This window comes from Leuciscus leuciscus (genome assembly GCF_965113295.1).
Source record: "Leuciscus leuciscus genome assembly, chromosome: 5".
Lineage (NCBI taxonomy): Eukaryota > Metazoa > Chordata > Actinopteri > Cypriniformes > Leuciscidae > Leuciscus > Leuciscus leuciscus.
In genome coordinates, this window is record NC_138729.1 from 19,177,914 (window position 1) to 19,194,285 (window position 16,372).

General features: G+C 37.4%; 1 protein-coding gene across 3 annotated transcripts; it reads right to left on the bottom strand.

Moving 5' to 3' along the window:
* Nucleotides 1-992: 992 nt before the first annotated feature.
* scarb2a (scavenger receptor class B, member 2a) lies at nt 993-14,749 on the bottom strand. Of its 3 annotated transcripts, none has more exons than XR_014205986.1 (14): nt 13,838-14,563; nt 10,333-10,493; nt 9,627-9,774; nt 9,291-9,485; nt 8,718-8,809; nt 8,264-8,383; nt 8,009-8,187; nt 6,393-6,511; nt 5,985-6,058; nt 5,854-5,905; nt 5,112-5,264; nt 4,481-4,528; nt 2,728-4,184; nt 993-2,697 (listed from the first exon to the last, which is right to left on the bottom strand). XR_014205986.1 is itself a non-coding variant. In XM_082169322.1 (14 exons), exons 2-14 carry the CDS (start codon nt 13,958-13,960, stop codon nt 4,053-4,055), a joined length of 1,596 nt encoding a protein of 531 aa, XP_082025448.1. In that variant the 5' UTR covers nt 13,961-13,985; nt 14,603-14,749; the 3' UTR covers nt 993-4,052. The 3 variants fall into 3 exon arrangements, 2 of the variants coding, with proteins under 2 accessions (XP_082025448.1, XP_082025447.1); XM_082169322.1 differs by adding an exon at nt 14,603-14,749 and having other exon boundaries at nt 993-4,184; nt 13,838-13,985; XM_082169321.1 differs by having other exon boundaries at nt 993-4,184.
* Between the last annotated feature and the right edge of the window lie 1,623 nt (nt 14,750-16,372).

The following is a 16,372-nucleotide window of genomic DNA, read 5'->3' on the forward strand; positions in this document are numbered from 1 at the left end:
TGAATGTGATCAGCATGATGAGCGGAATCAGGTGTTCTAAGTAAAAAAATTCTAGATAAAAGGGTTCAAAAGTTATAATTGTTTCAAATGTGAATATGTAAACAAGTGATGGCGCTATAGAGTTGGTCAGATTACTATTCATTACCATCACTACAAGTGTGCCCATTTAAAAAAAATTTTTTTTCTATGTTCTGTTCATAGGGCTGCCATAGGCTTCCACTGGGGAGGAATAATAATAAAGATTAGATTAGAATAGAATAGAATACTAACAGATACAACAGGGGCTACACAAAAACGAATCAAATTCACAAATAAATAGATTAAGATCCACAAATAAATATAAATAGTTTGACAAAAATGTATAAAATTCACAAATATTTAAAATGAGATTTGCAAATAATTATTTATTTTTTTAAATGTGTAAAAATACAAATAAATAAAAGTGAAGTCAAGGGAAGAAATCTATTATTTTCAAATTATATCTTTAATCAAATGTTTAAAACTTTTATAACAAATGATAACTTGAACTATGGACAAAGATGGTGTTATGTGACCATATTTACTCTAGTATACTTTTCTACATTTGTGTTCCAAAAAAAAAAAAAAAATACATATATGTGTGTGTGTGTGTGTATATATATATATATTTATATTAAAGGGTAGTGTGTATAAAACTTGTTCTTAAAGTCCCCCTGTAGTGAAAATCAAGCTATAAATGTTGTATATGTCTATGTGGTGTTTTTAACATGCTTTAAGACAAACCATGTGCATATTCATAAGTCGGCACCATTGCAGAGTATTTTGTCATTAAAACTGCAGTGAACCAGACAAATTTCATGACATTACAAATTATACTAATATGAAACTGTTTTTGTGAAGTGTAAGAATACGACATTTGTATATTGGGGCGAGTCCCTTGGTTTATAATTGCAGAAATCTGTTCTTTCACACAACGTCAGAGAGGAAAGCAGAAATGTGACAAAATAATTAGCAAGAATTTCAACATTTGTTTTATTTTTTGCAAATAACACTAAAAATGTTTACAAAAGCATTGTAGAAAGATTTTGTGCAGTGTAAATTATCAAAACTAAAAATGAATATTACTTGAAATGATTTTGCACCTAACATGACATAAGGATTGTCATTCTCAGCAGCAAAAAAAATGCAATGCATCTCAGGAGGACGTGATGAAGTGTTCAGTGTTTTTAAGACCACCCTCAAAGATGTTGTGAGGAATTTACCAGCCCTGCAATGAAGGCAGAGGGGGAAAAAACAACAACAACAACAACAACAACAACTGATACACGTGTTGCTACTTAGTGAAATAAACAAGGATGGTATGGCACTAAAAGCTCATCCCTGAAGGAGGGCGTCATTCATCTAAGAAAAAAAAAAAGGTTAGATTGCAAATGGAAACTTCCCTTGTACCCAACATGGCACTATGGCAATCTTCCTTAGTGGAACTCAAAGACACTCAGCCTTCCCTTTGTTATTCCAGTTGGACAAACGTTTGACAGCTTGAGAGAGTTGTATAACAGGAGATCATTACACACAATAGGCTCACACCCCACATATACAACACAAGCCTTCCTCCATCAAAGTTAACAGTTTTTTTTACAACCACATACACCGTTCAGTCTTGAATTTAGGACAATATTCACTTGGTAGCTACTATTCCAGAAATGTAGAGAGAAAAAAAGAAGAAAAAAAAATGAAGAAAACAGAAGTGTGCTTGATGACCCCACTGGTAATATTACAAAATAATTAGAAATATATAGAAATGAACAAGACCAAAGAAAAGACCTTACAAATTCAGATAATGTACATACCATTGAACATAGGAATACATAAATATTTGTTTGTCTGATTACAAAACCTCTTACTTCATTATAAAATTTGCTTTTTACATGTTGTATTGCTGTGTCAATACATAATACTGAGAGTTTCTTTGCACGCTGTGGCAACACTTTACATCTTAAGTTCTTTGCTGTATTAAACATTATAAACTCACATAGTATGCCCTGGAAAATATTTTGTTACTTTTTTTTCTTTTTCTTTTTTCTTATTTGCCTTTGTAGACAATGAGGTTCTAATGCTCTTGCAAATGGGAAGTCGATAGCGATACAGCTATCTGTGTGGAAAGCAAACAAACCAGTTTTCTAATCTTTGGTCAAGCATATAGGGGCAAAAGTCACCGAGAGGAATCTGGAAACTGTGGAGAAATGGCTCAGGTTCATAGATCTTTCATACTCAAGTCACATTTTACGTGCCACCACTGTTCCAGCGGGGTCCTTGTTCAGCCTAGTGTGTTAAGAGAGACTGTCAAAGACCATTTTAAAGTAAATTTATATACTATTTGCACTGACAACAAAACTTTACTCTCCGAGAGCCACTGTAATGTAATTACACTTAAGCTTGAATGACTTTCCCTCAGTTTTCTGTTCAGATTCAGCTGCATAACACACTGCAAATACAGTGTTTCCAGTTTAAACCCTGCACTAAATCTTTAAGATAAGCAAAATCCATGGCACAGGCAAAGACGCACCAATATGCACTGCAATCCACGCAAACCGTGGTCGCAATAGGTAACAGATGGTTTACGTCAAGTAAAAGTAACAAACACCAATCATTCCAGCAAGTGTCTCCAAAATGGGAATGATTTACAGATACGCAAGTCTTTAAAACAACCGAGTGTTACTACACACAAGGGTTATGGCAACTTCAGACAGATAACTGAAAGCAATAGCGAAGGCTCTGATAATCAAGGAAAGAAAAAGCTAAATGAAAATTAAACTCAACAGACACAAGCAATGATTCAAGTGCTAGAGTCTCTTTCACCCACAGAGGGTTATATAAACCGTGCACAAAACAAATGTGCAAACCTCACTGATAACCTGCTAACCTTTAACCCCATCTGCTCTGATTAGACTGTGGGTTGTGCTCTCGCTATGACAGAACAGACGCGTTTCGCCGTGAAACGGGAGGGATGTAGTTCCCAGTCCGACACTGATTCACAGAAGTTTGTCTGACGTTTCGCCTAGTTCCACCGTATACCTGCCATTACCTCGCAGCAGAATCACATTGTGTTCGTAAGTATTTGTAAGGCAGAAAATATTCAAGTCTCACTTGTGAGTGTTCTACGTCTGTTGTTCGTTTTCTTACAAAATACTAAAAGCTAGTACGACTTCTGTAATACGACGCCTTAAAGGAGAATGTCTGACCTCTTTTTAACAGCCGTCATCACTGAAAGATTTCTGACTCTGATACTGTGAAATAGAGAGGACCGCTCAAATCACTAGTTTCCACTTGTCGTCACACTGCATCGTGCAAAACGGTGGACACTGATCCACCAGAGCAGTTCACTACAGTGTGACAAAAACATGCAAGCATTGACATGCCTGCAGACACACACACACATATAATTACACACACACACTGGTATGTACAATCACACAAACTTAAGTTCTGGATAAGACCCAGATTTTGTTAGCATATTAGACCTTTTAGCTCTCTAATACTCTTAGAGGTAAATTAATAGTTTGCATTTATCTGTTCATTATCAAAGGGTTTGACATATGAAGAGCTGTGTTAGTTGAAGGTCTGCCTGTGTAGACCTGAATACAGTAGTGTGGGACGAGATCTGAAACACTTTAAGAGCACAGGCCGTCCTAGACATGAGTGTTCCGGATGGGTGAAACCCCTCACGCTCTCTCATGCCTTCAGGAACTATGGACTCTGTCAGCATGCAATGCATATATGCGTTTTTAAAGGCAAAAGAGTGTGTTTCAGGCCTCTCAGGACTAGGCAACAGGAGCCTCTGGAAGCCCAGAGACGGTTGTTCAAAATGGACTCTGATCTTTTGAATTTACATTGGTTTTGTTTGAAGATATGGCAGTTCTGAGAAGGCCATGCTCAAAGAAAGAAAAAAAGTCACGAGTCAAAATAAGTGACCCTCGGCATACGGTGGTGAGCGTGCGGGGACTGGCCCACGAAGCACAGTGAAAACATAAAAAAGGGTGAGGATGCACTACTGGTAGACGTCATGTCCTTCATCAACACTTTTGTGCCTCCACTGGTGACATGGCAATATAAGATCCGTTCCTCAAAGGCTGATTGTTGCGGTTCTCCGGCGAATCCTCCGCTTGGTTGCTCACTTGGGTATAAGCCGTTTCGTCTTTCGTCGTCTGTACAGAACATACAAGAACATTAGCGTGTACATTGTTAAAACCTTACGTATAGATGACAGATGATGTCAAACGTGAAATCACGTACCACTAACAAATGGAGCTAAACATCTAATCTAACGCTGTGAAAGTACATTACGATCATCATGCAGGAAAAGCAATTAAAATGATTTGCAGAAACAAACAAGGTATTTCTATGAAAATGCTCAAAATGACCAAATACAATAATGATATAACAGGCAAATTTGAACAAAATGAAAGCAAATTGTGTGTGTAAGGGAAAAAAGAAGACTTACAGCAAAAGAATGAAAAGCTTCAGTAAAATCAATACGTTTTACTTCATTCTGAATTGGAACAAAACAAAAAAAAAACAAAGGGAGGAAAAATGTTACTGGAAATCAAAACATAACAGCATTATACATTTTCAAGTCATAAAATAAATGCTATAAAAGACCTTCTGATAATTAGTATATAAATGTGCAAAACAAATATGAATTTCCCACTGAACCATTCATTCATAAATACATTTATTTGAGGTCATAAGAATAGATGATCAACCCAATTAAGCTGACTGTAAAATGACTGTAAACTGCAAACAAAATATCAACTATATAATAAAAGAACTCATTTCATAAAGTAATACGTGCACTAGAGCACATGCATTCCCTCATGCGGGTGCATGCATGGGTTTTAAAGCTAGGGTTAGTGCGTTCAAGGCGAGTGACATGTGACCTTCAAGCCAAGGTTGATGGAATTTTAAAGGCTTTTAGTATTTTCCATACTGGCATTTCTGGAGAATATTAACTGTTACTCTATTAATCTTGTTCTACGAAAAGGTATTGTCGACATACAAATGACATTTTTAGTATTACATAACTAGCCAATATATAAGACGGAAGGTCAAAACATCTTATCGCTGATTTTTACCTTTCTCTGGCGGTTCCTGCAGATGAGGAAGATCAGGACCATAAGTAAAATGACCCCCATCCCCACAATGATGACTGGGAAGTTGGACACCAACGTTACAATCAACAGAAGCGTCCTCATCTGGGCTGCGGAATCATCGTCGATAGTTGCAGTCTGAAAATTCCACAGTACAAAATGAAATTCAATGGAAAACAAACTAACTTTGTGAACAGGCAAATCGATAATCTGAAGTAGGGATGCGCCCGAAGCCTAAATCCGAATTCAGAAAGGCACGGAAGATGAATAATACATTCTATGGAGCCTCTAAAGGGACATGGTTTGGCTTGCTGTGGTAGTCTGTTAAATCACATTACATCATGATTTCACTTATCAGGTGAAGATAGTTAGGATAGATGACTGTCAGAGGATTTGGTGTGCAAAAGATCCGGAAATATCTTTTCTTGTAAAATGTGTGGTCAGTACACGTGGTTGCAAATTGGAAAGTGAAAGTGAAAAGCGAGCGAGCATTCAAAAGCGATATTTATGGCGGCTCCCAGATGCCTGCAAATTATACACAATATAATTACCCAACTTTATTTATTGCTTTTTATTTATTTATATAATTGCGAGAGAACGCAAAAGCATTGGAATATATTTTTTCCATCACCATGTCTCTTTGGGGGCTCCGTAGAATGCATCATTTCCTTTCAGAAAATAATATTCGGCTTCGGGTACATCCCTAATCTGAAGAAAGTGAACTTACCTCATTGACATACATAATGGGGAAAATTGTCTCATTCAGGAATTTTGTTTTGCTAAAAAGAAAAAAGGAAACCTCATTAGCCATTTTGTCATTCCAAATCACAATTTAATGGTTTTTGTGATTTTACTCACACGAAGCCACTGACTCTCTTCAGTATGACATTGAGCTGAGCTCTCTTACAGGCACGAATGGGGACCCCTGTGGTCTGCAGAAAATAAGCAAAGGGACAATTTATTATATAAAAATCACCCAATATTCACCACATCACACACAGTCTTTGAGTTAGATGAGTAGAGCACACATCAACTCAATGAGTACAGTTTCCATCACGACATGTTACAGTATTTCTCACTGGGATTCTAGGGAAAGTTAGGCAGGTGTGGTTTCACATTCACTGTGGTTACGTGTGAATCACCTTGTTTTTTCCTGTCATATAAGGACGGGTCTAAACTACTTTCAGATTACAAACCACAAGAGCGCTAACTGATCAGTGCTGTAGCTGTAAAAGTGAAAAATCACAAAGCGTCAACACTGCGTACCGGGTTGATGTCGAGGTATGTTTCGTGTTCCTCTTCATTAGGGTTCATTCCTTCAATGGCATTGATGTACTTCTCATCGGCTTGGTAGAAATGAGGGAATGATACAACTATGGGTGCACCTGTACAGTGAAGGGGAAATAGGAACACGTGGCATTAGTTGCTGTTCCTTTATTCAGATTAGTTGACAATCAGGTATATAGCACCTATCTAGGAAAGTTCTATATGCAAAATGCAATAATAATCACTTCTTTATCAGCTATTGTATTTATAATGGCTGGTCATAAAGATAATCAAGATGATTAAAGTCATATCAAGCCTCATGTTTTGTTTTTAAATGCTGGTCCAACTAGGCCAGTAGTTTAGATTTTTACCAAAACAAAACAACATTGAAATGTGTCAAAAAAATATTTATATTTTTCATTTACAACAAATATGTTATTATTCTTGTTAAACTTTACAGCTATAACAGAACACTATGACAGAAACTCATATAATTCAAAGTTGTAACATACAATGCAAAATATTACTGATTTGTTTATAAATTAAAAAACCCATTCTAGATGCAAACTTTCCACCAACAAATGTTCTTAAAAATACAAGGAATTATGTACGGAAGTCATAAAAAAAAAATAAAAAAAAAATAAAAAAATCACTGAATGCAAAGAATTTAATGCATCACAATGGGGCAGGTGACAGTTCAGACTGCAAACGTGCAGTTTTTAGATGTTACTTCTCTTATGACATTTTCCATTATCTTAAGTAATAACCCCGAGGCATTTTCTAGGACTTTTTTTTTTTTTTTTTGCACACTAACAGAAAATGAAACATCCTCTTTTGGAGGGACATACTCAATGACAGGATGGGAAGTACCTGAACACCCACCAAAAAAATTAAAATAATCATACACTCTGATAGGTGCCTAGTTTATCGTTAGCTTAGAATAATATGTACCAAATCCCATCTCTCAATCCTTAATAACACCCTCCCTAAATATAACCATAATAGAACTGTCATGAACCCTTCTAGGAATGATGACTAATCAAAGCATGTGCAGATTTCCACAGCTGTTTCATATCAGGAGCACTCACATGACAAAAGCGAGAGTTTACCATCGTTCAATAATAATATTAGCCTACTAGTTTATGGCGGAAGCAATAGAGGCCAAGATAGAGTAATTTGTCGGAGGACAACTACAGCGAATCAAGTACTTGAGTCATAAAACTGTACTAAAAGTTATTTATTAAGCGCTGAACCCTGATTTCCCTTTCATAGTCCAAGAGTGGGCAAACAAAAGCAGACCGATTTAACTTGAACTTCAGTTACGAAGCCACAGATCAGTAATGGGAAACCCAGAAATTCAATACTATTTACACATGCTTGGTTTGCTTTAGTTAAATGCCAGTCTGGACCAGCTATTTAGGGCACAAAAAAACCTTTAGTGCACTTAGATTGCTGTACTTTGTTAAACAAATTACCGTATTTAAAACGTTACTCCATTTTCCCTATGTAATGATTCTTCTGAAAACATCCCACGTCTTTCTCACTGTAAATTCCTCCTCTGAAAACACACTGTTGGCCCTGAAGCTAAGTTGTGGCGTGTCCCAGAACCGGCTTACCTTGCCGACAGATGCTGACTTTAAGGACTCCTTTTCCAAGACAGTCTCCAGCAGGCACGCAGAAGCCAGCGTTATTGGGGTTCTCATCCGGGGGAGCCAGTACATCCGACGGAGGGGCGAAGCGGAAAGCAGGGATACCCTTCACCTCTGTGTCTCTCACGTAACCCAAATGAATGGATCTGCAAGTGATAACGAGCATAAGTAACCATGTACAGATAACCAAGCACCTTGTTTGTGTTAAAACACCTTGCTTACCGGCACAGATCAGCAGCAAAGATGTATAGGAGTTCTTTCCTGGAAAGGAAGGTGTGGAAGACACTGCCATCGGTCCCATTGATCATGTTGCTCTGGTTAGACGACCACCAGTTCATCTGACTGTGAGTGAGAAAATGAATAGATGGTGATTGTTTTTGTCACGGGTTCTAATGAAAAAGGAAGGTTTATTATGCGTTTTTCTCCAAAATCTACATGCAGAATATTCTTAATCTGCGAAGTCGATTGGAATTTTATTTACTGGGATATCCATTTAAATCAGGTTATGGGGTCCAGTTGCACAGTAGGTCTTTTCTTGTACTTTATCCTTTGATATTGACTTATCTAGCATGCTGTGTGTTTAACCCAATTTCTCAAGGCAGGAGAGCAAATGAGTGTGCAAGAATTCTCTCTATGTCAGTAAGGCAACGCAGATTACGCAAGGACTGATGTGTACCTGATGCCGTTCCACGTGTCAATCTTGCCGTAGTCCATATAGTTCTTCTCTCCAGTGTGGAAGACAAATTCACCCTCATGGGTTCCATTTTTCTGTAGTCAGTAAAAAATAAATAAAAATTTTATATAACGCTAGAACAATAAAAAGAACTGTGTCACATAAGGGTAAAAATGACTAGAAAGTCATAGGAAGTAGGAAAGTAGGTTGTTTAGATGCCATGATGTGAATACAGAGTGAAAGACTGAATGTTTTATTAATGCAAACCATTCAAACTCGCTGTTTCAAGGCACTCGCATGAGACCTACGATTGCACAACAAACCACAGATATTTAATATCTGTCCTAATACATATATAATCCCTAAAGAAATTACATGGTAGACTGGTCAACATCTGCAGGATCATGATAATAACGTCATTTGCTTATCCTGTTCGGATCGTATATATGTGCTTTAGAGGTTGCGTTTGCTACTTTGTATTGGTTGCATAAATATATGACCCATTTAGACTGGATTTTATCTCTCTTATTTCAGACTGACTAAAGCATTAAATATGATGAAACTGCAGATTCTCACATTGTACATAAGGCCGAAATACTCCTCCACTTCTGGTCTCATGGCGTGGAGTTTGGACAGCAGCGGGTCTTTGAAACCCCACAGGACCTCATGGACTGTGCGATCCATAAACACGCCGATGCCCATGGATCCCATCCACATGGACACAGCAGTCCTCAGAAAGAAGGAGTAGGAGTTCAACTCGTTCATCACGGCCTGAAACAAGAGGGAAAGAATTCAGAGCAAAATCTTTGCATTTGGATCAAAGATAATCCGTTAAGCAAATGACTAAAACAAATTTTATATGTAAAATTATTAGCTGCCAGTGCAAAAACAAGAAAACAAAACCCTTCTTACAATGAATGGAATGTTAACGGTTGTCACACGGTCAACCTCAGGATCTCCCACTGACATGTTGCGAAGAAACACAAAGCTCTTGGGATTTGTGGCAAAGATTTTTGTCCCATTCTCAAGGAAAGTGACATTTTCCCTTGGTCGATATTCCCTGATAAAAGAGAGTAGCATAATGTTAATATCAAAATTGGCAACTGTCCGGTCTAGATTTTATAATCTAATACACACAACACTACCATTCAAAAGTTTTTGAAAGAAGTCTCTTATGCTCATTAAGGCTGCATTTTTTTTATCAAAAATACAATAAAACAGTAATATTGTGAAATATTATTCAATTGGAAAGAACGGTTTTCTATTGTAATATATTTTGTAATATAATTTCCTGAAGGCTTCAATTTCAATTGCCTTCCTGAAGGCAAAGCTGAATTTTCAGCATCATTACTCCAGTCTAAAGTGTCACATGATCCTTCAGAAATCTTCTAATATGCTGATTTGGAGCTCAAAAAACATTTCTTAGTATCAATGTTGAAAACAGTAAATGGTTAGGGTAAATGTTTCCTGTTTCCAATCTTCTAAAAGCATGAGTCATTTCTTGACTATGGTGCCAAACTTGTTGTCACTGACAACAGACACTACAGTTTAGTAAACAAAAAGCTCAGAATGAAGACAATGAACATGAACATCTCAATTTGAGACTTTTGTAAATCACCTGTAGGTATATGGCCCTATTTGAGTGACTTTGGCCTTTTCCTTTCCAGCCAAGAACTCCTCTGGATTGGTAACATTGAAGAAGAAATACTGCATGTAAACAGGAGGCGGTGGATTTATCCAGCCCTCCAATACTCTGCTGTTTTTACCCAGTGTGATCTCCTGTGAATCAAACACAATCAAAGGTCAAGAGAGAGCACCAAAATACAATTTCTGTAGCTCTTCTGTCTGTTTAAAGAGAACTCAACGTTTAAGCTGAGTTCAATATAATTTAGGGAAGAAAGAAAACAAAAAGCTGAGCGCCTTCCTTTTGAGTGATGACGGTTTCTGGTGAAATGTCAGTGACCTGTTATGACACAAATACAGCAGACATGAGGTAAAGCGAGTGCTGGGATGATGGAAAAAGAGGAAAGAGCTCAGCAGACAGTTGAGCTGACTCAGAGTTAGAGAAGAGGAAGGAAATCATCAACATCAGCGCTCCATGACAGACGAGAGCAACGAAAACAAACATGTTTCTCAGGTTTTTGAATTTTTCCATCAGAAATAAGGTTCAGCAGTAACACTTCTCACTTCTTGAGTGTCTTGAGCCAAACTCGGAAGGAGAAACAAATGTTTATTTTAAAACGACAAACTTTTACATAACAGAACAACGTTATTCGTGACTACACGTGACAGTAGTACTGGAAAAAAAACTCCAAAGCTCCAAAGGCTGACTCGTGATAAACTCGTAACAACCAGGAGGTTTTACTCAAGAATGCTGCCTTGAAATGCAGATAACACTATCTAGAATCAAAAACCATGACTTCAGCAGAGTAGCAGAGCGCCCGCTCCAAAACAACAAACATCACGGCCCCCTTCACTGGACCTTCAGCTTCTGAAAGGGCATTTCAGAAAAATCCAGATTTGCTGGAATCACTGGTCAGAAGAAGGGCCTTAAGTTGAAAAACATAGTTTGTATGTTTCAAAATCAATCATTCCAACATCTAATCTTTGTCAAATCACCACTGCCATTTACACTATACTATGACCCAGGGAATAACATAAAGGTGTCTTTGTTCAAATCTATTTAAGAGGACACTTGTCTTCTAAAATGAGGAATTTTTCACATGTAAGCTCTGAATAGGATCACTGTCATTAGGAGCTTTACCATGTGTAAAGTAACTGGTATTGAGCACTAAAGAAAATGTGCAGCTATTCAACTTGTTCAACCATGCGTTGTGAAATCAGACTAAAGCTTTTCTTTAAAGTAAGATTATGTTACATGATCACACTCATTGACTCTCTTTTCCAATCTTTCAGGGTTTCTCAGGAGGTTTGTCTTGGCGTTTTCTTTAAACCACACTGCCAGCAGTTCTTAATTACACCTGGTAAAAAAAAATGATGATTTTGTTTTTAAAAGAAGCGGTGCATTTTAGCTTAAAGACGCCAATTAAAGTTTTATCGACTAAAAGCACCAGACCACACCTTAACATGCACGCATACACTACATGTTTGGGTTCGGTAAGATACTTTAATGTTTTTGATGTCTCTTATGCTCACTAATATTTGATAAAAAACAGTAATCTTGTGAATTATTATTACAATTTAATATAACTTGATTAAAATCTTTCTTTTTTTTACTGTGATGGCAAAGCTGAATTTTCAGCATCATTACTCCAGTCTTCAGGGTCACATGATGCTTCAGAAATCATTCTAATATGCCGATTTGATGCTGCTAAATATTTTTGTGGAAAGAGATACTTTTCCAAGATTCTCTGATAAAGTTTAAAAAAAATATATATATATTTAGCCTACTTGAAATGGAGATTTTTTTTAAATTACAGATGTCTTTACTGTCACTTTTGATCAATTTAATGTATCCTTGCTAGATAAAAAAAAAAATTCTTTCACACACAAAAAGAAATCGTGTACATGGTTACATCCTGTATAACTCATTAGCCTGTTTACAACTGTTCAATGGGATAAGATATGAATACTAATTATTTTAAAAATAAATAATATAGATAAACCTTTGGAATTTGATTGTGTGTTCTGCTCTGCTCATCAACCTTGAGAACTTAGAAGTGACGTTTTTGAAGGTCCCAATGGACATTAAACCATGTCAGAAGAACATTTTCAAAGCCTTGCTCAAGCAAATACAGCCAAGGTAAGAAAAACAATAAATGTTTGCATTTTGATAGGAAGGTCATTTTTTGCGCAAGTGGTTAACATTACAAAAGGCCAGTGAAGCAGACACCAGAGTGTATGATGGTACCAGCAACTGGAAATGGATATTTTCATAGATAACAACCCATGTTTTACCAAAGTCCTTACACTGCTAGGAGGTGCAGTTTTAAATGTAGACATTAATTCCCAGAAAGGAATGAATACATTCACAAGCTTACATCAAAGGGATCTCAACTTCAGCTAAAAAGGAAGTTTTAACCCTCAAACACTTTGAAGAAAAACTGCCTCAGAGCTTACATACCTGCGTCACTTATACAAACTCCACTTCACACCCTATACCCAACAAAAACACACATCACCTAAGGGCTTGAAAAAGTTGCATTGTGTAGAGAACTTAAGCCTACCGGCTCAATGTCACATGTTTCAGTGACAGAGAAAGACGTAACGAATATGAAAAGTAACAGTATATCATGAAGGTCAATTATAAGGCTTTAAATCAACTGTCAATAAATGACAAACCACTGCATAACATCTCCAGCAAAGTTAGCTTCACTCACAGACCACCACAAACACCCACCCTTGAATTCCAGGTCAAGGGAATCACATTGAACAGTGAATACTACACTTGGTTAAAAATACTGAGGGTAGAGGCCACAATTCCAAGTATTTTTCCAAGGAGAACGTGCGGAGACCCTCCCCCACAGCCACACATATAGCACACACCTCCCCCTGCCATTTAGATATATATATATATATATGCGCTATGTGAATGAACAACCTTTCCCGTAACATTAAAAGAAGAGTGATTCATTCCCGGTGAGTTGCAATGAAAAGCATTTAATAATCAGACATACAGAACCGCTGAGGTGGATTAGAGAGAGACGGGGTGGAAAGAAGTATTTTCCGCAATATGATAAGCTTCGTGGTCACAGACCAGCCCACTTTAATCAGGGTTACTAACAAACCCACATTTACATCACGGTAATTTCATACCATATGTTTTGACCACCTACACGTAAAAGAGGGGGAATTATACGGCTGAAATACAGGTTTTTTAGTGTACATAACATGAGATTGTGTAGCCTGGGTCTCACCGCGAGTAAGAATGGGAACTTTGGTAACCGTATAGCAATTCCCAAAAGCATCATATGATTGAATAGGTTGATATGACAATATTTAGGCTAGCCTGTTGTATGGTTTCGCAATGCTTACGTTACATCCGTGTGATGCTCAACACAGAAGAAGCCTAGTGTAGGACAACAGCAGCACTGAGTCACTTTAAAAGCCGGTCGCATAACACAACAAGTTTAATTAAACACTTTTCTCCATAAAAGACTCACCTTTTTTAACCGCTCCTGAATCATTGTTTGGAAGACTTGAGCCACCAGAAGGGCGATTCCCAAAATGAGCAAATGAGCGCACACGATCCCGGTGGCGTAAATGGCACACGATCTTCTAGTCATTATTGATGGTTTCAAATGGGCTGATCTGTAGGGGAAAAAAATAACACTATTCTTTCTTTCTCCTTTTCTCTTGTTCCGAACTTCTACTCGAGAACCTCCAGGTATGTCTCCGTTCTTCTCAAAGCTAGAATCGTTTCCCTTCTTTGATCAGTGGGATATTCAGCAAACACGATCCCAGTGATGTGCGATTAGCGGATGTGTTTCACGGATGCTGACATATAAGAGACTATCAACTCTGGCTCTAAAGCAGCCAGAGGTCTTCTCCACCTCCCTCACCAGATTCAAATGAGCCAGTCATGCATGAGAAACACACTTTTGGAGAGAGGGGCGTGTTAATCCACCCTCAGAGCTGAGGTCACGATTTAAAGGAGTTTTCAAGGCAGATATATGTGTGTAAATGTCAGAACATCACAATAAATATACAGCCTACTTTTACTGTCTTGACGCAATTTATAGGTTAAGAAACAGATAAATAAGTATTATAATAGCCCAACTTGGAGTTATATTCATTTCTAGCCTGATCCGAACAACTCTGGCTACACATTTAATGTAGTCATATATTACATGAAGTTTCACATTTGGATATATGTGCTGTTAAACTATACAGACTTGTCTAAAAACAATACAATAGAGCTTACGAACCCACTGGAACAGACGTTACAGCTCAGCGGGGCGTTTTTGTGTTTTTAAAAGACTTGAGCCGTGAGACCGTTAGGTCTTAATTTGTGTTCCGCTATCTACTGTCGTGTCTCCTTAAATAACTAGTGAATGAACATGAATAATGGGCGGCTTACAAGGTAAGCGATGATTGTCGCATCCCTTTTGTCCGAGGAGCACGCGATTCTATTGGATGACGTCTTGCCGGACCACCGTCTTAAGACCACCCCCGAACGAACGTGATTGGTCGACGGCTCAGAAGTGTGATGCCGAATTTGATCGACTGATTTCGGGGCGGGGCTTATTTAAAGGCAGAACCAACGGCTCTGGGGAGAACTGAGCACTGTGAGCACTGTAGCTCGGCGGAAAGGAAATCTGATGTTGGTCTCATCCGGAACTTACGCTTGGTTAAGATGGTAGTGGGTTATTTCCACTACTGTCACAGAAATGATACTCTGTGAGATTGTGAAGCAGTTTAGCATTATCATAATTAATTATACTTTTTTGTTTTTTTTAAGACAAATCTGTTAATATTTTACATTGGCTACCCCTAAATGCTAACTATAACCTCAAAGGATAGTTTGGCCTTGATTCGACATTTACATTATTATTATTATATATTATTGTTCAAAAGTAAAATATAACTATTTGGATATTTCTTAAAAATAGATAAGGCTTACTGGAACTTTATGAGTAAGCATGACTTTATGTGCAGTTTCCAAATGTGCTGATTTTAATAGGCTACATGCAGCATTGGAGTAGTTTATGATAGTAGAAAACAACATTGTAACCCGGGAAACTGCATTACCAAAATTCGTACCTATTTGAACCCATAAAAGTGCTGGAATATACCAGATAGTTACTTTATTACTGTTCTTTATTATAACATGTAATGATAAAACTCGAGGTCATTGGCCTTCTCACGCCAAACTGGCATACTGCTGATAAAGATGGTCAGTTGATGTCAGGGTTGTAATTGTAACGTGACAAATTTGAATAGACCCCTTTTTCAATATTTTTCTCAGAAATCGGGCCCACTCACTTACTGTCCTTCCCCTATAGCCTCAAATGCCTGCATCCCCCACAGGGAAAGCTTACAAAGCTTTATTTTACAAATGCGACAAAATGCCCCTGTAGGGCACATTTAAGCTTTTGAGCGCTTAGTATTATCATGTTAACAAAATTCTTCAGTTTTCTTCAGTTCTTCTGTAGTTAACCGGTCAATAAATGCACTTCTCAGAAAGAAGAATTCATTGTAGGGCCTATTGACAGATAAAGCCACATCACACTGCCAATAAGGGACTGTGATATAGTAAAATCATAAAGCTTTATGACTTCACCTTAATTGTGCCTACACTTGAACTGTTGTGAACTTGCTGATAAAGGACAAAGTTAATTGCAGTTAAATTGAATGAAATGACAGTTATGCAAAATCTGATTTGCTTACTTGAATGTACTTTTAGCAGGTTACTGTGACTTTTATAAAAGCTCTCTTGGGGGGTTAAATACTCAGGCCTAAAAGCATCTGTGCAAATAAGAGAAGTGAAAACAAACCATTAAGCACCAGGAGGTAAAGGAGAAACAGTGCTCTACTTGACTAAGCTTTAGCAAAAGCATAGTTTTTCATTAATCTTTTATGAATGGACCATATCAAAACAACTGTAATCAATGTACATTCATTCAGTTTCTTATTATCCATAATGACAATTCAAATTCATAATGTATTTATTTGACTATTATTTTAATATAATTTTA

Bases quoted from the DNA above. Each gene is read 5' to 3' on its own strand.
- scarb2a (XM_082169322.1), bottom strand. From the start codon at position 13,960: ATGACTAGAAGATCGTGTGCCATTTACGCCACCGGGATCGTGTGCGCT. The intron at 9,486-9,626 runs GTAAGAAGGGTT...CTCTTGTTTCAG, and splicing joins CCGTTAACATTCCATTCATT to GCCGTGATGAACGAGTTGAA. The intron at 5,265-5,853 runs GTAAGTTCACTT...TGGAATTTTCAG, and splicing joins CCATTATGTATGTCAATGAG to ACTGCAACTATCGACGATGA.